Source organism: Pseudorasbora parva, chromosome 1 (assembly GCF_024679245.1).
Source record: "Pseudorasbora parva isolate DD20220531a chromosome 1, ASM2467924v1, whole genome shotgun sequence".
In the NCBI taxonomy this organism is placed as follows: Eukaryota; Metazoa; Chordata; class Actinopteri; order Cypriniformes; family Gobionidae; genus Pseudorasbora; species Pseudorasbora parva.
The window spans coordinates 2468633-2491270 of record NC_090172.1 but is presented as its reverse complement, the minus strand read 5'-3'; the positions used below and the strand labels follow the sequence as shown (position 1 = coordinate 2491270).

The 22638-nt window shown below is 45.8% G+C and overlaps 1 protein-coding gene across 1 annotated transcript; it reads right to left on the bottom strand.

Annotated features, from left to right (window-relative positions):
* Window positions 1-10474: 10474 nt before the first annotated feature.
* Window positions 10475-16680, bottom strand: LOC137082478 (uncharacterized). The gene is made up of 2 exons (XM_067447719.1): window positions 15465-16680; window positions 10475-10527 (listed from the first exon to the last, which is right to left on the bottom strand). The coding sequence occupies exons 1-2, from the start codon at window positions 16651-16653 to the stop codon at window positions 10475-10477; spliced, it is 1242 nt and encodes a 413-aa protein (XP_067303820.1). The 5' UTR covers window positions 16654-16680.
* Window positions 16681-22638: the final 5958 nt, after the last annotated feature.

Genomic DNA, 22638 nt, shown 5'->3' with positions numbered 1-22638 from the left:
AAAAATGCATTTCTTACTTAGTATTTTTGTCTTGCTTAATTCTTACATTAAGAAACATTTACTAGACTAGTATGATTGTCTTGTTTTGGGGATAAATAACTCAAAATTAAGAGAGTTTTGTCTTAAAATAAGATAAATAATCTTTCTATGGGGTAAATAAAATAATCTTGTTTTCTGTTTGAATTAAGATTATTTTTCTCACCCCATTGGCAGATTATTAATCTTATTTTAAGCAAAAACTCTCTTCATTTTGAGTTATTTTCCCCCAAAACAAGACAATTACTTTTGCTTGTCTAGTAAATACTTCTTGTTTTAAGGATTTTTAGATGTTTGGACTGGAAACAAGACAAAAATACTAAGGAAGAAAAGCATTTTTTGCAGTGCTTAATTGTAAAAAAAAATCTATTAATCTGTACTATTCACACACTATACATCGTTTACTCAGAAAACCCAAGTTAAGATGAATTGATTGATTTAAGTGCCATTTTGTCAATAAGAAAAATCACCATTATGGGGATCAGTGTTTCCTTTGGTTGGGCTCTGGGATCATTCATATTATTCCTATTGATGTAGCAACGCAACAAGGAATCGCAGTTATTTGGTTTTTAAAAGATAAGTAATAAATAGGTTGCTTTTAAAAGTTGATCTAGCTTCTGATTGAATAATTAACTATAGTTAACGATTAAGTCAGAAATTAGGGTCACCTTTTAAAACCAACCTATGTAATACTTTCCTCAATGTCTTATAATGATCGTTTACAATTATATTGCTAAAATTCACGTCATAAACACCTTGTGAAACTTTTAATTGGGTTGATATAATCCCTCTATACTTGTGGCAAAACCTCGCAGTTGATCAAAAACATTCAGTATGCGAAACACAAAAATACTATTATTCCTATTATTCCTAAAAAACATATTCCTATTTCACTTTTTTTCACTGTTAAGGCAATCGGATTGCATGCTTTTTATTAAGTAAGTCTATCTAATTGGATTTTACAGTGTGACACCTTAAAGCCAGGATCCTCAAATCTGGCCCATGAGATCCACTTTCCTGCAGAGTTTAGCTCTAACCCTAATCAAACACACCTGAACATGCAAATCAATGGCTTCAGGTTCAGTAGAAAATCACAGATAGCTGGATAGCTGGAGCTAAACTCTGCAGTGCATTGGCCTTCCAGGGCAAAATGTGAGGCCTTAAAAGCAGGGGTCCCAAATCTCGGTCCTGGAGGGCCACCGACCTGCAGAGTTTAGCTCCAACCCTAATCAGATATATATATTAGGATATATTATATAATATGCTCTATAAAGGCATTGATTAGCTGATTCAGGTGTGTTTAAATGGGGTTGCAGCTAAACTCTGCAGGACAGTGGCCCTCCAGGACCAAGATTGGGGACCCCTGCCTTAAAGGAACAGTTCGCTACCCTGGTGAAAACCAGAGCATTTTCAGTAGTATGAGTTATGGTCTGGCAAAGCTTCATAGACAAATAATTTCCAAAGTGGCGAGTGTGTGTGTGTGTGTGTGTGTGTGTGTGTGTGTGTGTGTGTGTGTGTGTGTCACCAACAGATGAGGACGTATGTAGAGCGACGAAGAAAACTTCTGAGACGGCAATTCTCTGTTTGTGATTTCGAGGAAGATGTTGCAATGGCTTCTGACTACTTTTACCATTGTTGTAAAATAAATATGATAATAGCTGATAATAGTGTCCCCCGCCACTCCATCAGCATTTGTGCAAAATTTGGAAAACCCTAAAAGCATCTCGGAGCGACTGAAACATCTCGGATTGACGGTCGAACAGAAAACATTGAGCTCTGATCGCATTCGCCCCCGCTCTAGGGCATTTGGATTGCAATTAGAGCGTGATTTGCAATATTTTGAAAATAAAATAATATTGAGGAGTCTTTGGAAAATTGTGTGTGTGTGTGTGTGTGTGTGTGTGTGTGTGTGTGTGTGTGTGTGTGTGTGTGTGTGTGTGTGTGTGTGTGTGTGTGTGTTGTGTGTGTGTGTGTGTGTGTGTGTGTGTGTGTGTGTGTGTGCGTGTGTGTGTGTGTGTAATCCACATCTGGGAGTCGAGTGTTGTTCTTTGCTCATGTTTTAAACGAAAAGGAAAAGTTTAAATCGCTTAAAACAGATGCGATAGCTGATTAGAGCAAGTGATGATCCATCTTAGTAATGTATAAAATCTGCTTCACCGTCGCTGCGCCGTCATCATTGTGTAAAGCAACATTTCTGATTGGTGCCGTGATTTCGACGGATTAAAAATGGGTTTGAATGTGCTCTTAGCCAGGCTACTGGCAGAGCAAATCTAAATTTGCCGGAAGTTGTCTGGGTTCTCCCAGGCTAACAGTTCACCCAAAAAATTCTGTCATCATTTACAGACTCCCTCAAGTTGTTCCAAACCTGTATACATTTATTTGCTCTGCTGTGCAAAAAAAGACAATATTTGGCCCGCATTGGGAGGATCTCGTCGCCCATTGGGAAAAAAATACTATGAAAGTCAATGGGGGGGGGGGGGGGGGGGCGAGATCTGCTTGGTTAAAAAAACAAGAGTAAATTTCATTTTTTATGGTGACCTATCCCTTTAAAATCCTGTGGGTTATTCACTTTTCTAAGTGTTCATTTGATGTAGGACAGTAGGCATTTACCCGTGGTTTTTCCATGTCCGCGGGTTGAAGTGAGCCCAATTATGTGATGTATAGCCCCGGAAATGCTCAATTTAGCAGGTTTTGTTGTTAAAACCTGGCAACCCTGGTAGGCAACCATGCAGTCAGAATATGCTAGCAACCAACCTAAACATCTTAAGGTCATGATGGTCATCAGTCATATGTCAATGCCTGGGCAACAAAACCTTAAAACATAAAAATCTATTTTTTTAACTGATGCCAACTGCATAACAATGTCATCATAGCATAAATATGTAAAGCGTATGAGTCTGCAGACACAGCTCTGAATGTTAAATGCACTATGATGAAATAAGCAAGAAGAAATGTTGCAATACGCCCTCAGACTGAAGAAACATGCCTTCAGATGGGAGTTTCACAGGGATTCTCAGCCCTGAACCTGTCTGAACTGGTGTGTTAGACAGGAAGTATGGGCAGCTGGTTCCTGCCAGAGGAAGCCTGGATGTGCGCTTTCACAGCCGCTCAGCACTGTTTACACTCACCCCGGGAACCACCTTCTCACAACGTCGCTCTTTATATAAAATATATTTAATTATGTTGGCTACAAACTGTAACGGAGTCCACTGGGAGGCGAGGTTGTGCGGTTTTCCCAAGTGCGGTTTATTAACAGAATTTTAACATAAACAAAAGACTTGACTTGAACCGACTTGACCAGAACCGACTTGACCAGAACCGACTTGACCAGAACCGACATGACCTGAACCGACTTGACCTGAACCGACTTGACCTGAACCGACTTGACCTGAACCGATTTGACCTGAACCGACATGACCTGAACCGACATGACCTGAACCGACTTGACCTGAACCGACTTGACCTGAACCGAATTGACCTGAACCGACTTGACCTGAACCGATTTGACCGGAACCGACTTGACCTGAACCGACTTGACCTGAACCGACTTGACCTGAACCGATTTGACCTGAACCGACATGACCTGAACCGACTTGACCTGAACCGACATGACCTGAACCGACTTGACCTGAACCGACTTGACCTGAACCGACTTGACCTGAACCGACTTGACCTGAACCGACTTGACCTGAACCGACATGACCTGAACCGACATGACCTGAACCGACATGACCTGAACCGTCATGACCCGACTTGACTAGAGCAGACTTGACTTGAACCGACTTGACCTGAACCGGCATGACCTGAACCGACATGACCCGACTTGACTAGAGCAGACTTGACTTGAACCGACATGACCTGAACCGACATGACCTGAACCGACATGACCCGACTTGACTAGAGCAGACTTGACTTGAACCGACTTGACTTGAACCGACTTGACCTGAACCGACTTGACCTGAACCGACTTGACCTGAACCGACTTGACCTGAACCGACTTGACCTGAACCGACTTGACCTGAACCGACATGATTAGAAACGACATGACCTGAACCGACATGACCTAAACCGACATGACCTGAACCGACTTGACCTGAACCGACTTGACCTGAACCGACTTGACCTGAACCGACTTGACCTGAACCGACATGACCTGACTTGACTAGAGCAGACTTGACTTGAACCGACTTGACCTGAACCGACATGACCAGAACCGACATGACTAGAACCGACATGACCCGACTTGACTAGAGCAGACTTGACTAGAACAGACTTGACCTGAACCGACTTGACCTGAACCGACTTGACAAGAGCAGACTTGACTAGAGCAGACTTGACTTGAACCGACTTACCTGAACCGACTTGACCAGAACCGACATGACCTGAACCGACTTGACCTGAACCGACTTGACCTGAACCGACTTGACCTGAACCGACATGACCCGACTTGACTAGAGCAGACTTGACTTGAACCGACTTGACCTGAACCGGCATGACCAGAACCGACATGACTAGAATCGACTTGACCCGACTTGACTAGAGCAGACTTGACCTGAACCGACTTGACAAGAGCAGACTTGACTAGAGCAGACTTGACTTGAACCGACTTACCTGAACCGACTTGACCAGAACCGACATGACCTGAACCGACTTGACCTGAACCGACTTGACCTGAACCGACTTGACCTGAACCGACATGACCTGAACCGACATGACCCGACTTGACTAGAGCAGACTTGACTTGAACCGACTTGACCTGAACCGGCATGACCAGAACCGACATGACTAGAATCGACTTGACCCGACTTGACTAGAGCAGACTTGACCTGAACCGACTTGACCTGAACCGACTTGACCTGAACCGACTTGACTAGAGCAGACTTGACTTGAACCGACTTACCTGAACCGACATGACCAGAACCGACTTGACCAAAACCGACATGACCAGAACCGACATGACCTGAACCGACTTGACCAGAACCAACATGACCAGAACAGACTTGACCAGAACCAACATGACCAGAACAGACTTGACCAGAACCGACATGACCTGAACCGACATGACCTGAACCGACTTGACCTGAACCGACTTGACCTGAACCGACTTGACCTGAACCGACATGACCTGAACCGACATGACTAGAACCGACATGACTAGAACCGACATGACTAGAACCGACTTGACCCGACTTGACTAGAGCAGACTTGACTTGAACCGACTTGACCTGAACCGACATGACCAGAACCGACATGACTAGAACCGACATGACCCGACTTGACTAGAGCAGACTTGACTAGAACAGACTTGACCTGAACCGACTTGACCTGAACCGACTTGACCTGAACCGACATGACCTGAACCAACTTGACCTGAACCGACTTGACCTGAACCGACTTGACCTGAACCGACATGACCTGAACCGACATGACCTGAACCGACTTGACCTGAACCGACTTGACCTGAACCGACTTGACCTGAACCGACTTGACCAGAACCGACATGACCTGAACCGACTTGACCAGAACCGACTTGACCTGAACCGACTTGACTCACCACCCGTGGGTTACAACATCCTTCAATAACAGACCAAGACACATGGCAAACATGAGGGCTTAAATACACAGACTAATGACTGGACAAGGGACCCCTGTGAACAATGATCAAACAATCAACCAATGACATGACAGAACACAAGACAAGGGAGCACATGGCAGGATCACATGACAAACCAGGAAGTGCATGACAAAACATGACTGTGAACATGATAAACTCAAAAACATGTACATAAATATAAAACATGAACAAACACCAAAACATCCTGTGACACAAACAAGCTAATTCATGCTAGCAACTTGCTAATTCATGTTAAAACATGTTAACAAACAAGTTAAAACATGTAAGCAGCATGATTAAACTGAATGAGGAGGATTTGAACTGTGACAAATCTGACGATGATTGACAGGGCAGATAAACGGTGATGGGATGCTCGTAACTGAGCGTCAGAGTCCGTTAAAGATGGCGAAGTAGTCCCGAAGCTTGCATACTTTTCTGCTACACACTCAAAAGTATATACCTTTTCTTCACAAAAAGAGTACTTACTTTTAGGACGTAGTATAAGTAGGCGAAATGGGACACAGCATTAATTTCTCTGGGTAAAACCTTAAAAGGAAGTGTATGTAAGATTGTGGCCAAAACTGGTACTGCAATCAGTTTTAAATGACTGTAGAGCGGTGTCTCCCTCTCCACCTCCCCCTGACTCGAGGTTGCCAGATTAGCTGCAGGATCTGCAGGAGCTTTTGTAGATCTGCAGCTGTGGTAACTAGAGCAGATCTGGCAACCCGAAACACTCCTGACTTCGTGATTGGTCGATAGGTGGAGGGCGGAGCTTCAGGCCAAAACACATGACATCATCAACATCAGTTGAGCTGCAACAACTTTTTAATGACAATATCCTGCCGGACTACTGCTGTCAGTGATATGAGTATATGACATTAACATGATTTCTGAATGTCTAGTGACATATCAGCGGCCATTTTATGATTCACTGAAATACATTTCTTACATACAGTTCCTTTAAACTCCAAGCTGTTAAAAGTTATTACAAACTTGGCTTTGTCAAGTCAACCTGAAAGTTAGTCATCGTACGTTATTTATCTAGTTTATACATTTTCACAGAATAATCCTAACTCTAAAAGAGAGCATTTTAGAATAATAAACTTAATGAAATATTACTACAATTGTGGGAGTTCCTGGTTGTTCTCAAAGGGAGACGTTGTTAGATCTAACTCAGTTGTAGTTAGTGTACGTATTGCCAAATTACAGTACAGTCTCAGCCCACAGGCCTTTCTGCCACCCATACCACCCTTTCCTTTTTGAGCTGTTACAAAGAGAGTGAAAGAGATAAAGAGAGAGAGAGAGAGAGAGAGAGAGAGAGAGAGAGAGAGAGAAAGAGAGAGAGAGAGAGAGAGAGAGAGAGAGAGAGAGAGAGAGAGAGAGAGAGAGGCGGAGGAACATGCGCTCACTACACGTTCCCCTGCTATGACAGAAAATATCCACGGTTGTCCAGAAGCCCAAACACTGTGAAGAACAACAGACGTTGCTATAGCTAAAGAGAGGAAAAGAAAAGATTTGTGGTTAGCGTTTGAAAGGAGGAAAGCTAGTTTTGTCGTCTCATTGGGTTACTGAACCAGACAACACAACTCTTTAAGAAGGAACTTTGCTCTTTCCACAAAAGCGAAACTCAGAGGAAGTTGGGATGAGATGGCTGGAGAGATCCATGCAAAGAGGCTTAAACTATCCGGGATCAGGAGAGCATTTTCCACCGCTCTCGCTGCGCCCAAAACACCGACAGTCACGCTAACCAGCCATAATGATAAACGAGGCCTTCACCGATTGGCCCTGCTTGGTCACATGTCCAGCAGACCATTCACAGGTGAGTGACATCAGGTGCTCGTCCTTTCTGTAAAAAATTGGTAACACTTTAGTATGGGGAACACATATTCACTATTAACTCCCACTTTTGCCTCAATAAACTCCTAATTTACTGCTTATTAATAGTTAGTAAGGTAGTTTTTGTAGCGTTCAAGTTTAGGTATTGGGTCGGATTAAGGGATGTAGAATAAGCTCATGCAGAATAAGGCATTAATATGAGCTTTATAAGTGCTAATAAACAGACAATATCCTAGTAATATGCAGGATAATAAGCAACTAGATAATAGTTAATAACTGAACCCTAAAATAAAGTGTTACCAAAATTATGTTCAATAAGTTATGACAACATGGGTTTTTACACTGGTTTACCTCATTAATATAGGATAAGAAATGTTCAGCATTTTTTATAAGTTATACAAGATGCAACTCATTTTTTAAAGTCAGTTTTAAGATAGTCTAAAGGGTTAGTTCACCCAAAAATGTAACTTCTGTCATTAATTCCTCCTGTGGTTGGACACCCGTCAGACCTCCGTTCATCTTCAGACACAGATGAAGATATTAGTGTTGAAATCCGATGGCTCAGAAAGGCCTTCATTGACACCAATGTCATTTCCTCTCTCAAGACCCATAAAGGCACTAAAGACGTCGTTACAAAGCCCATCTCACTACAGCGGCTCTACAATCATTTATGAAGACAAGAGAAGAGTTTTTGTGCGCCAAAAAAACAAAATAACGACTTATATAGAGATGGGCGATTTCAAAACAAAGATTCTAACGGTTATGAATCAGTGAATCGAGTCATGATTCGGATCGCGGGCTCGGTCCGAAAACCTAGACAGCTGACTCGTTGCCCTGACTGCCTCATCAGGTAATGGCTTGAAAGGCAGCGTTTTGTGCACGAAGGGACTTTACTAAACTAATTTCGGACAGACTTCTAAGGCAGTGTAACAGTTTGATGATCTACAGCAAAATAGCGCGAGCTTTGGTGAGAACTAAACACATATTTAATTAGTACATTAGTCATTTCTCGCTAGAAATTACGTCAGAAGTGGAAAATATTAGTTATTAACATTTACACACAAACTGACCAGAAATCTCAACTTTCGGACGCCATCTTATATTCGACACTCGACTGTCCCTGAATGGAAAGCAGAGGATTGTGGGATATCAAAAGCAGCGAAGGACACACATATGATGACTTCAAAAATCGATCAGATGGAGGTCTCTCAGGAGACAGGAAGTGAAGCAAACATTAGATTCGGACATTGCTTGATGCCTTCCTGCCTTCAAATGTGTCCTCCGAAGGCAACATTTTCCAGGTTTCGGACGCAGCCGTGATTTCAGCAGTTTGACACGCGATCCGAATCATGAATCAATTCACTGATACATAACCGTTCGAATCTGTGTTTTGAAATCAGCCATCACTATATAAGTCGTTATTTTGTTTTTTTGCGCACAAAAACTCTTCTCGTGTCTTCATAAATGATTGTCGAGCCGCTGTAGTGAGATGGGCTTTGTAACGACGTCTTTAGTGCCTTTATGGGTCTTGAGAGAGGAAATGACATTGGTGTCAATGAAGGCCTTTCTGAGCCATCGGATTTCAACACTAATATCTTCATCTGTGTGTGAAGATGAACGGAGGTCTGACGGGTGAGGAATTGATGACAGAATTTACATTTTTGGGTGAACTAACCCTTTAAGTTGAAATAACTTAAACATCCAAGTCGATTGTGCTTAAAAATTTCAGGCTGTAACTTTTTTTTACAGTGCTGGGTGACTCTGCCAACTCCGGTCATCCGAATACGGCATCTAAAACATATTCCAGGGCCGTAGAGATCCCAAATTTGAGCTTTAGAAGGGTTTGTTGTGCATTTCAAGACGTATGAAGGCCAAAAAATGGATAAGAAATAGCACTGAAACAATGTCAGAGCAGTAGATTATGTGTGACCCTGGACCACAAAACCAGCGATAAGGGTCAATTTTGTGCAAATGAGATTTATGCATCATGTAAAAGTTGAATAAATAAGCTTTCCGTTGATGTTTGGTTTGTTAGGATTGGACAATATTTAGAAATCTGGAATCTGATGGTGCAATATTGAGAAAATCACTTGTCAAAATGCAGTCCTTAGCAATGCATATCACTACCAATAATACACTTTTAATATATTTACGGTAGGACATTTACTAAATATCTTCATGGAACATGATCTTAATATCCTAATGATTTTTGGCATAAAAGAAAAATGGATAATTTTGACCCATAACATGTGTTGTTGATAAACCCTCGAGACGCAGGACTGGTGAAGTGCTCCAGGGTTACAAATGACTTCGAGGAGTAATGCAATATAATTGCAGTATGTTTTTGTTTAGAAGCAATGTATTTTTTCCCCTTTTTGTTAAATTTATATTAAAATTAAAAATGTTCAGAGAACAAACAGATGACTCTCTACAATCATGTAGTAAATGAACTGTTTGGGCAGAAATGTTGTATTTATTCATATCAAATGCTGTTATATTAATATAGTCATGTGTTTATTAATTATAATTGTAATTATATTCCATTACTCCTCTAAAACATTTCATAAATAAATGTGACCTAGGACCACAAAACCATATAAGGGTCTTTAAAAAAAATGTGAGATGTATACATCATACGAAAGCTGAATAAATAATCTTTCCAGTGATGTTTGGTTTGTAAGGACAATATTTGAAAATCTGGAATCTAAGGGTGCAAATAAGTCTAAATATTTAGAAAATCTCCTTTAAAGTTGACCAAATGAAGTCTTTATTAATGCATATCACTACCAATAATACACTTTTAATATATTTACGGTAGGACATTTACTAAATATCTTTATGGAACATGATCTTAAAATCCTAATGATTTTTGGCATAAAAGAAAAATGGATAATTTTGACCTGTACAATGTATTATTGGCTATTTCCACAGATAAACCTGCTCTCTCCTCTCTCATCTCCATCACTCTTTCTTTTTCTCTCAGTCTCCTTATCTCTTCCCCTCCAAAAGCTGAGCTTTAATGATAGTCTTTTCATTGTCGTCTGTGTCAGTGAAGAAAGAAAACTCATATTTAGCCCATGTTTTATTAATCATATTCAGACAGGTTAATTTACTGAAGGGTATTTACGTTAGGTAAATAAGTTTATTAAATTCATCCACAGTATGTACATATTCATGATCAATCTCAAGCCTAATATGATGAAAATGGCTTTGTTAATGTTTCTTGTCTCATCACATTGACGGTTACTAATTATTACATGTGAACTATATAGGCCTATATTTAATTTAAAACAAAGTTTGCCTGATTATTTTAATCGGTTGCTTAACATTTCTATCTTTAAACAACTGCCAAATATGAAATGTTTAGTTTAGCTACTATCTTATCTTGCACTCATGACCGTTAAACTGAAGCGTTGAGTTCGCGCTCAGCAGCTTCTGTGAACATAAGCCCCGCCTACTTTGATTTGATTGGTCATTTCACATACTTTGACATTGACGAGCGGTGACAGACCAATGAGGTTCAGTGTGAGGAGGGTGTTGTGCAATATCCCTGCAGCACTAAAGTAGAGTTAATGCAATATTAGGCAATTATTTCACTTTCCCGGATCCGTTCATGTGGATTCAATAGAAGGGAGTTAGTCAGGAGGAGATGATTTTATATACCAGCTAACATCAGAACTTTGTATCAGAAGAAACCCAGGAGTATTTTTGATTGATCGTGCCCCACCCCCTGAATATCGGCATTTTGTGATAGGTTGTTAAGCCAGCCAATCAGAATTTAGCAGTCTCATCTCTGATTGGCTGGAATTATGTCATATTGCAACCCGATCTCACGGCAATTCGTACTAATTTTACGAGGTGGCTAATTCGTAGGAATTGATAAGACCTCACTCGTACGAATTCATACGATTTTTGCTAATTCGTACATATTTTACGAGTTGCCAAATTCGTATGAATTCATACGAATGACCTACCCCTGACCCCGCCCCTAAACCTACCCATCACGTGGGTTTAGACAAATTGTACGAATTCGTACGAGTAAGGTCGTACAAATTTGTACGAATTAAACACCTTTTATTCACTTGTATGAATTAGTACGAATTGGTCGTGAGATAGCGTTGCATATTGTTACGTTGAGTTGTGTTGAGCAAGCGAGGTCGAGCAGTCAGAGCGGGTATCAGAGTGCTAGCAAACGAGACGTTGAACATGCGAAAGAGATCGCTCATCCAAATAAACGTATTTTAAATGCAAAATAGATTTTCGTTCGCTCAAAATACTTTCTTATTTGCGAGACGAAAATTTCTCCGCAAAACTCAGTTAACCGCGCGCGAAATGCTAGCCTGGCTCCGACCTCCTACGTGCTTCCGCTCAATTTTCATTTTCCTTCAGTGCTCCGTCTGGGACTGCGGTGTATTCTTAGGTTTTCGCCAAAAATTATTTTTACCGGTCCAATCAGCGAACAGAGGGAGTGTCTGAGAACGATGACGTTGATGTCGAGCGCTAGTTTGAGATGTAGTTCAGTAATGACACAACTCCGTTGTGGCTCCGCTGCCGAATATCCAGAAGTTAAAGCCGGAGCAATAACAGTCTTTGCTGGGGTTTGTTGGTGGCCATGATGTTGTGGCCCTCCTCCTCAACAGGGGGAATTCAGGAAAAGTCTGATTTTCCAGATCGCTCCGTCAGTGATGAAGGAGTTGCTGAAGCTGTTCGGACGGTAACTGTTCCTCGTGGGGTCGGAAGGTATTGCCATCATTTAAGTTTCAGGGACTGGTCAGAGATTTTATTGCCGTCCGTCTCTCACCACCCGCGTAATCCCCGGCCGAGTTACCTAACGTTACTGCTTTAGACAAACACCAGGTCGTGTGGTGATGTAAGAGCTGTCCGAATCCACATCTCTGAGTTTTCAAGAATATACCACTTTAAAATGTACTGTTTATAATCATTTTTGACCCCTGCAGAGCACCGTACGGTTGTGCTTTGCTGTTATTAGGATGCATTTCTAGACTTGTATTTCTTTAAAATGCTGACAAGTATTTAAAGAGCAATATATTTCATCACCGCTCAAACGAATGAAAATAAAAACACTTAAACGTTTGAATCGGTCCGTTATTTATAGCAGCATTTATTATCATACCAAGCATATGATATTTTATGTACAGCATACAATCATGTTACGGACCACGTGAGCGGCGCGTTCCCGATCACAAAACTCTCCCTCCATCGTTAATAAATCACGATCTGAATGCATGAGCTTTAGGTTTTATTACTGAGGTGGTCTAGAGAAGTGCACATTTATGTTGTCGAATTTGTGTGAAACAGGCGAAGGGCGCATGACATTCGGCACGACCAAACGTTAGCGATTGGTTACGGCAGATCCAATAGTTTTTAACCCTCAACAAAGTTCCCGCCTTCGCGGAAATAAACCCTTGTCAATGGAGAGTGGCCAGACTATATGTACAAATTAAATGTACGAGAGTCTGGTAAGACCAGGCTAGCAAAATGCCCCTTTGCACGCTCAAAATATGAGCAGAATTGTGGCAGAATCGTTACCCCATCCACTAACCTCGGCTCTCCTGATGAATGTAATCTGACTCCTGCTGCGTTTGTACCTTGACTCTCGCTCGGCTCACTCACATTATATTGAACACACACCTTCAGCTTTTAATTATAGTGTCTGCTCTCTAACTGAACTGATTTTATGAAGATGAACGCGGTGGGAAAGTGATATCCAATAGGCGTGGCTTTGGGAGTGTCTTCGTAGGGCAGAGCAGCAATGCATTCTGGGAGTTGTTGTCTTTCATCCCCATGAGACAAAAATACATTTTCTGTCTTTTCTCAGTCTAGAAGGCACCAAATTCAAAAATAATTTCACATTTCTACTACAGTAGGACCCAGTTTAAATACAAAGCTTAATGTTAAATAACTGAAGTAACATTTGCGCCAACCATTACCATAGTAAACATGGTAAATAAGACCGCTTGAAGAAATCAGACAAATCATATAGGCTCACAATCGTGTATTTATTTTATCTGTCAGTACGTCTCGTCTCTTTATACCGGAGCAGTGGTGTAAAGTATTTGAGTAAATGTAATTAGTTACTGTACTTCAGCATCTTTTTGAAGCCTGACGTTGTCATACTCAATTCTAGCCGGATCCGACAGTAGAAACACGGCTAATGCGTACCAAATGTGGGCCGGATCTGGGCCGACAGTAGAAACACGGCTAATGCGTACCAAATGTGGGCCGGATCTGGGCCGACAGTAGAAACACGGCTAATGCGTACCAATTGTGGGCCGGATCTGGGCTGACGGTAGAAACACGGCTAATGCGTACCAAATGTGGGCCGGATCTGGGCCGACAGTAGAAACCCCGCTAATGCGTACCAATTGTGGGCCGGATCTGGGCTGACGGTAGAAACACGGCTAATGCATACCAAATGTGGGCCGGATCTGGGCCGACAGTAGAAACACGGCTAATGCGTACCAAATGTGGGCCGACAGTAGAAACCCCGCTAATGCGTACCATATGTGGGCCGGATCTGGGCCGACAGTAGAAACACGGCTAATGCATACCAAATGTGGGCCGGATCTGGGCCGACAGTAGAAACACGGTGTGATAAAGTTCGTTTGTGTAAGGAAGGAAGAGGACAAGGGGGTCGGTTTGACTGCTGACGCTTCTCTTTATTAGAACAAAAACTCAGTCTCTTCACACGGCTATTGCCCGTGTGTATTTCTCTCAGTCACTTCCGGGTTCCGGTTAAACGTTCCGCTTCCGGGTCAACGTGTCTCACAACTCAATGTCCGTGAGTGTGTGTGTGTGTCGCGTCAGCAGTCCCTCTCTCTCTCCTCGATCTCCGGTTCCACCTAGGTTTTATCCCCTCTCCGCGCTCATTACTGGAACGAGAGACAGGTGTTATTAATCTGCTTCCAACCCACTCACTTACCGCTCGTCCCGCGGCTCTCTCTCCCGCTGCAGACCTCGCTGAACCACGCCCCCCTTGCCACATACCCCCACCGCCCGACTCAGGCCGGGGAGCCGTCCGGCCTGCAGCCCCCCCCCCCCCCCCCCCCATTTCTGGAGAGGAAATCGGCCACAGCCATCTGAGCACCCGGCCTGTGGACCACCTTGAATTTAAACGGCTGAAGAGCTAGATACCAACGGGTGATCCGCGCGTTGGTATCCTTCATGCGGTGGAGCCATTGGAGAGGAGCGTGGTCCGAACAGAGGGTGAACTCCCGCCCCAGGAGGTAATAGCGGAGAGTGAGAACGGCCCATCTGATGGCCAAACACTCCTTCTCTATGGTGCTGTACTTAGCTTCCCTCTTGGAGAGCTTACGGCTAATGTACAGCACCGGCCGCTCTCCCCCCTCCACCTCCTGGGCCAGGACTGCGCCCAGCCCCCTGTCCGACGCGTCAGTCTGCAACAAGAAAGGGAGAGAAAAGTCAGGGGAGTGTAAAAGCGGCCCGCCACATAGAGCAGCCTTCACTTGGGTAAAAGCCTGTTGACACGGCTCCGTCCACTGGACCGTATCTGGTAGCCCCTTTCTAGTAAGATCAGTCAAAGGGCTGGTGAGGTCCGAATAATTTGGTATAAACCGTCTATAATATCCCGCCAGCCCCAAAAACTGTCTTACCTCCTTTTTGGTCTTGGGCCTCGGACAGGTTGCAATTGCGGCAGTCTTATCAATTTGGGGACGCACCTGACCATGACCCAAGTGGAAGCCCAGATACCTTACTTCCACCCGCCCAATTGCACACTTCTTTGGGTTGGCCGTGAGCCCCGCTCCCCTCAGCGACCTCAGGACCGCCCTCACATGCTGCATATGCCGCTGCCAATCGTGACTATAAATCACTATGTCATCCAGGTACGCAGCAGCATACGCAGCATGGGGCCGCAAAATCCTATCCATGAGTCGCTGGAAGGTTGCGGGCGCCCCGAACAAGCCGAAAGGAAGCGTGACAAATTGGTGCAATCCAAACGGCGTGGTGAAAGCTGTCTTTTCTTTGGACAATGGAGACAAGGGGATCTGCCAATAGCCCTTTGTTAAGTCCAGTGTCGAATAAAATCGAGCCGTGCCTAACCGATCAAGCAACTCGTCAACCCGCGGCATTGGATACGCGTCGAATTTCGACACAGCGTTCACCTTGCGGTAGTCCACACAGAACCTGACCGAGCCGTCTGTTTTGGGGACCAAAACTATCGGGCTCGCCCAGTCACTGTTGGACTCCTCGATTACTCCCATGTCGAGCATTGCGCCTAATTCTTCCTGAACTACTTTTTTCTTGTGTTCAGGCAAGCGATACGGCCGGCTGCGAACTACCACGCCCGGCTCGGTCTCGATATGGTGCTGAATCAAGTCGGTACGTCCCGGTAGGGGCGAGAACACGTCAGCGAACTCCGCCTGCAATTTTGATAAATCAGTGAGTTGTAACGGTGAGAGGTGATCTCCCCCAGGGGCCAGCGCGACTGATTGCGCTTTAATGCTCGCCTCTGGCCCGAGATCATCCTCTCCCCCGATCACCGTTGCCAACAACACTGATTCCACCTCATTCCATTTTTTTAGCAGGTTGAGGTGGTATATTTGACGTGCCCCGTTCCTATCGGATCGTATCACTTCATAATCGAGCTCTCCTATCTGTCGTGCGACCTCAAACGGCCCCTGCCACTTTGACATTAATTTTGAGCTCGACGTAGGGAGTAGAACGAGCACTTTCTCTCCCGGTGTGAATTTGCGTAGTTTTGTACCCCTGTTATATGACCGGCTCTGGCGGTCCTGGGCTTGCAACAAATTCTCCCTAGATAGCCGCCCCAAGGTGTGGAGTTTTGTTCGCAAGTCCATGACGTACTGAATTTCGTTTTTGGCCAAAGAAGGTCCCTCCTCCCAAGTTTCTCGTAGGACGTCCAGCACCCCCCGTGGCTGTCGTCCGTAGAGAAGCTCGAAGGGGGAAAACCCCGTGGAGGCTTGTGGAACCTCCCGCACGGCAAATAAGAGGGGTTCTAACCACCGATCCCAATTTTTGGCGTCTTCCTGTACGAACTTACGGATCATGGATTTAAGAGTGCGATTAAATCGTTCGACCAAGCCGTCCGTTTGTGGGTGATAGACGCTTGTTCGAATGGATTTAATGCCCAATAATCCGTAGAGTTCGCTCATCGTGCGTGACATAAACGCCGTGCCTTGATCAGTGAGGATTTCTTTTGGAATCCCCACTCGGGAGATCAGACGAAACAGTGCGTCCGCAACACTCTTCGCGGAGATGTTGCGGAGAGCCACTGCCTCCGGATATCGTGTTGCGTAGTCCACGATGACTAACGCAAAACGATGTCCGCGTGCGGATCGCTCCAATGGCCCGATGAGGTCCATCGCAATTCTCTCGAAGGGGACCTGCATTAATGGAAGGGGGCGCAATGGCGCTTTTGGGGCGGCCAGTGGATTCACCAACTGACATTCAGGGCAAGACGCGCACCACCTGCGCACATTGTCATGAATGCCTGGCCAAAAAAATCGGGTCATTAAGCGATTCAGTGTGGCCGCCTGCCCCAGGTGGCCCGCCATCGGGTTCGAGTGAGCCGCCTGGAAAAGCATTTCCCGGCGGCTCTTTGGTACTAATAACTGGGTTGTATCCACTTTTGTCTGAGTGTCTTGGGTCACTCGATACAACCGATCCTTAATTATGGCAAAATAAGGATACGTGACGGGCAACGCGGGTTGGAGAGACTGACCGTCGATAGAGCGGACCTGCTGAAATGCATGTTTTAGGGTCTCATCTTGAGACTGCTCCAGAGGGAAGTCATCGCGGTCCGAGAGAATCAGTCTCTCGACCCCGCTCGGTTCCTCTGAAGCTGTTCCCAAGGGTCCCGTATCAGTCTCGCCAACCTGCACTCGCACCGCCCCGTTCCTAGCCTTGTTTTCCCAAGCGGCATCCGCGCATAACGACCCCAATAATGCCGAAAAGGCGGGCCAATTCGTCCCCAGAATTAGCGGATGCCGGAGGTGGGGACTAACCGCCACCTCAACACTATGCTTTTTCCCCCTAAACTGTATCGTGACTGGGACAACCGGATATTCCACCACATCCCCGTGCACACACCGCACCTTAACCATGCGGCTTGTATCCAATGCCCCAGGCTGCATCAGGCTTTGATGGATCGAGGTTTGGTTACATCCTGAATCCACCAAGGCCTGATATGTACCCCCCTTGATACTTACAGGAATTTGGTACTCTCCTGCTTGATCGGGGGTGGTCCGCTGGACGTCCGGGATCCGGATCATTGTCCCGATGTCCATCCTCGGACATCGGTCCACAAAATGATCCGGATCACCGCACCGCCAGCAGGCCAGCCCAGGCTTACCCGCCACCCCTGCGGCGGGGAGTGGGTTGGAAAATGAGCGCGGGGAGGGTGTGAAACCGGAGCCATTGTCACCACCCGCCCCCAGCGGCCCCGCCCCCCTGGGCGGAGCCCGCGAACTCCCGGACGGTCCTGGGCCCATCCCACCCCGACCTCTGGGGGGAACGCGAGGAGGGCCTGGAGGACGGGACCTGGGGAGAGGGACAGGGCGAGAGGGAGAGACAGAGGGGGGAGAGAGAGAGTGAGAAGTTAGTGAGGGCTCGCCGACCCCCGGGCACGCCACCAGGTGGTCCTCCGCCAGCTGGATGGCCGTCTCCAGCGACGTGGGCCGGTGGCACTGGACCCACTCGGCGGTCTTTCTTGGGAGCCGAGTGATGAATTGCTCCAGCACCACCAGATTGATGGTATGGTCCACGTCGCTTCCGCCGGCCAAGAGCCATCTGCGGCACGAGTCCCGGAGCTGTTGGGCCATAGCGAAGGGTCGGCCGGCCTCGCCCCATTCCAGGGAGCGGAACCTCTGGCGGTGTTGCTCCGGGGTCCGACCGACCCTCTGTAGGATGGCCCTTTTTAGATCCTCGTACTTCAGGAGGTTCGCTACCGGCAGATGTTGGGCGGCCGCCTGGGCTTCCCCTGTTAGTAATGGAATGAGGCGCACCGGCCACTGTGCCCGGGGCCAGCCGGAGGCCTCCGCGGTCTTCTGGAAGAGGTCTATGAAGGCCTCCGGATCGTCCTCTGGCCCCATCTTGTGGAGGGGCATGTGGACCGATGCGCTAGCCCGCCCGGCGGCTTCGGCGCGAACCTCCCGATCCATCCAGCTCCGGAACCGCTCGCGGTCCTCTTGCTGGCCGCGGACAATCGCCTCGAAGCGGCGCTCCTGGTCCGCCCGCAGGTCCAGCATTGCCTGATGTTGGTCTTGGTGGAGGACCGCGAGGGAGGTGATGATGTCCGCAAATGGCGAGGCGGAGGGCGTTGTCATGGCGGCGGCGCTGTCCTACTTCCTTCCCGGGTTTCGGCACCAGTGTGATAAAGTTCGTTTGTGTAAGGAAGGAAGAGGACAAGGGGGTCGGTTTGACTGCTGACGCTTCTCTTTATTAGAACAAAAACTCAGTCTCTTCACACGGCTATTGCCCGTGTGTATTTCTCTCAGTCACTTCCGGGTTCCGGTTAAACGTTCCGCTTCCGGGTCAACGTGTCTCACAACTCAATGTCCGTGAGTGTGTGTGTGTGTCGCGTCAGCAGTCCCTCTCTCTCTCCTCGATCTCCGGTTCCACCTAGGTTTTATCCCCTCTCCGCGCTCATTACTGGAACGAGAGACAGGTGTTATTAATCTGCTTCCAACCCACTCACTTACCGCTCGTCCCGCGGCTCTCTCTCCCGCTGCAGACCTCGCTGAACCACGCCCCCCTTGCCACACACGGCTAATGCGTACCAAATGTGGGCCGACAGTAGAAACCCCGCTAATGCGTACCATATGTGGGCCGGATCTGGGCCGACAATAGAAACACGACTAATGCGTACCAAATGTGGGCCGGATCTGGGCTGACGGTAGAAACACGGCTAATGCGCACCAAATGTGGGCCGACAGTAGAAACACCGCTAATGCGTACCATATGTGGGCCGGATCTGGGCCGACAATAGAAACACGACTAATGCGTACCAAATGTGGGCCGGATCTGGGCCGACAGTAGAAACACGACTAATGCATACCAAATGTGGGCCGACAGTAGAAACACGACTAATGCGTACCAAATGTGGGCCGACAGTAGAAACACGACTAATGCGTACCAAATGTGGGCCGGATCTGGGCCGACAGTAGAAACACGACTAATGCGTACCAAATGTGGGCCGACAGTAGAAACACGGCTAATGCGCACCAAATGTGGGCCGACAGTAGAAACACGGCTAATGCGTACCAAATGTGGGCCGGATCTGGGCCGACAGTAGAAACACGACTAATGCGTACCAAATGTGGGCCGACAGTAGAAACACGGCTAATGCGTACCAAATGTGGGCCGACAGTAGAAACACGACTAATGCGTACCAAATGTGGGCCGACAGTAGAAACACGGCTAATGCGTACCAAATGTGGGCCGACAGTAGAAACACGGCTAATGCGTACCAAATGTGGGCCGACAGTAGAAACACGGCTAATGCGTACCAAATGTGGGCCGACAGTAGAAACACGGCTAATGCGTACCAAATGTGGGCCGACAGTAGAAACACGGCTAATGCGTACCAAATGTGGGCCGACAGTAGAAACACGGCTAATGGGTACCAAATGTGGGCCGACAGTAGAAACACGGCTAATGCGTACCAAATGTGGGCCGACAGTAGAAACACGGCTAATGGGTACCAAATGTGGGCCGACAGTAGAAACACGGCTAATGCGTACCAAATGTGGGCCGACAGTAGAAACACGACTAATGCGTACCAAATGTGGGCCGACAGTAGAAACACGGCTAATGCGCACCAAATGTGGGCCGACAGTAGAAACACGGCTAATGCGTACCAAATGTGGGCCGGATCTGGGCCGACAGTAGAAACACGACTAATGCGTACCAAATGTGGGCCGACAGTAGAAACACGGCTAATGCGCACCAAATGTGGGCCGACAGTAGAAACACGGCTAATGCGTACCAAATGTGGGCCGGATCTGGGCCGACAGTAGAAACACGACTAATGCGTACCAAATGTGGGCCGACAGTAGAAACACGGCTAATGCGTACCAAATGTGTGTCCCTTGCATGTCCCTTACAAAAGGAAAATATATTTTCCAATATATTACCTGAAATATATTATAATATATTGTATATACATGCAATAATACTGTATATTGATGTTATTATACAATATGTTATATATTCATGTAATATATTGAAAAATATACAAAGGATTGCCGCTTTCAATATATTGCAATATATTTGAAAATATAAGTATTAAAGGTAACACTTTATTTTAAGGTTCAGTTATTAACTTATAACTAGTTGCTTATTATCATGCATATTACTAGGATATTGTCTAATTATTAGCACTTATAAAGCTCATATTAATGCCTTATTCTGCATGAGCTTATTCTACATCCCTTAATCCGACCCAATACCTAAACTTAAATGCTACAAAAACTACCTTACTAACTATTAATAAGCAGTAAATTAGGAGTTTATTAAGGCAAAAGTCAGAGTTAATAGTGAATATGTGTTCCCCATACTAAAGTGTTACCATATTAAATCCCATATACATGATTTCTCAATGTTAAGTGGTCTCTTAATTTTTTCCAGAGCTGTATGTGAATATATTGCCTACTGTATTACATGATATTTTCCAATATACTGCAATATATTTTTGTTTTGTAAGGGGTAATCATCTCCGAGCAGTTATCTGAGAACGCTAAAGCCACTTAAGACTAATACTAGAATCCGAAGCCAACTTTTAAGTTGCACTTTATGGCCTTTGGGTGAAAATGGTTTTAGCTTGCGTTGAAAGGTAATATACAGCATTGCACATTACCTGCGGCGGCCTCGGCTCTTGGCAATAATGAGCTCTGCACACGTTTCTCTGATAAGCTCAGTATAATTAGGCTTAGTTATAAACATCCCCTGTAATTCAGTGATAAAATGGCTGAGGCGGCGGGCTAAACGTCCCTGAGGCTCGGCTACAAAGAAAGGACCTGGAGCTTGTAAACAGCGGCGCTTTGTCTCACGCACTGCTACCTATCTAGGTGTGTGTGCACGTGTGAGAAGGGGCTGATGGGAGGTGTAGTCAACAGCTGCGTAATGAAGGGGCTTTTCATGTCGGGAGATAGCGGCGAGGCTTCTTGTGAGGCGGCAGATGTGGTGCGACTTGGGCAACAGCTGCGGCAAACGATAACCGCGGCGGTGGAGAGATGTCAGAGCGCTGGCTTCTCTCTCTGTGCCTTATCATCACACACACACACACACACACACACACACACACACACACACACACACACACACACACACACACACACACACACACTGCCCCTAAATCTACCCATCACACACAAACACACACAAACACACACATACACACACACACACACACTGCCCCTAAATCTACCCATCACACACACACACACACACACACACACACACACACACACACACACACACACACACACACACACACACACACACTGCCCCTAAATCTACCCATCACACAGACATACACACACACACACTGCCCCTAAACCTACCCATCGCACACACACACACACGCTTGTTTTTGTGACATATGGGGACACTCCATAGGCGTAATGGTTTTAATACACTCTAAAAAATGCTGGGTTAAAAACAACCCAAGTTGGGTTGAAAATGCACCGACCCAACAATTGAGTTGTTTTAACCCAATGGTTGAGTTGTTTTAACCCAATGGTTGAGTTGTTTTATCCCAGTGGTTGAGTTGTTTTAACCCAGTGGTTGGGTTAAATGTTGCTTAAGACAACCCAATTGCTGGGTAAGAACAACTCAACCATTGGGTTAAAACAACCCAATTGTTGGGTCGGTGCATTTTCAACCCAACTTGGGTTGTTTTTAACCCAGCATTTTTTAGAGTGTACTGTACAAACCGTATTTTCTATCCCCTTACACTGCCCCTAAACCTACCCATCACACACACACACACACTGCCCCTAAACATACCCATCACACACACAAGCCACCCACCACACATATAAAAAGATAGGGGAGCTGGATTGAAACCCTGAAATTCTTCAAGAAAAAAAAGAGAGGGGGGGAATTATCAAAACAAAGTCTGGTTGTTTCCTATCGCTGGCAGCAGAGAG

Excerpts from the sequence above, each read along its gene's own strand:
- LOC137082478 (XM_067447719.1), bottom strand. The coding sequence starts at position 16,653 with ATGTCACGCACGATGAGCGAACTCTACGGATTATTGGGCATTAAATCC. Across the intron at positions 10,528-15,464 it reads GACAGCTTTCACCACGCCGT|ACGACAATGAAAAGACTATC; the intron begins TTGGATTGCACC and ends TCACTGACACAG.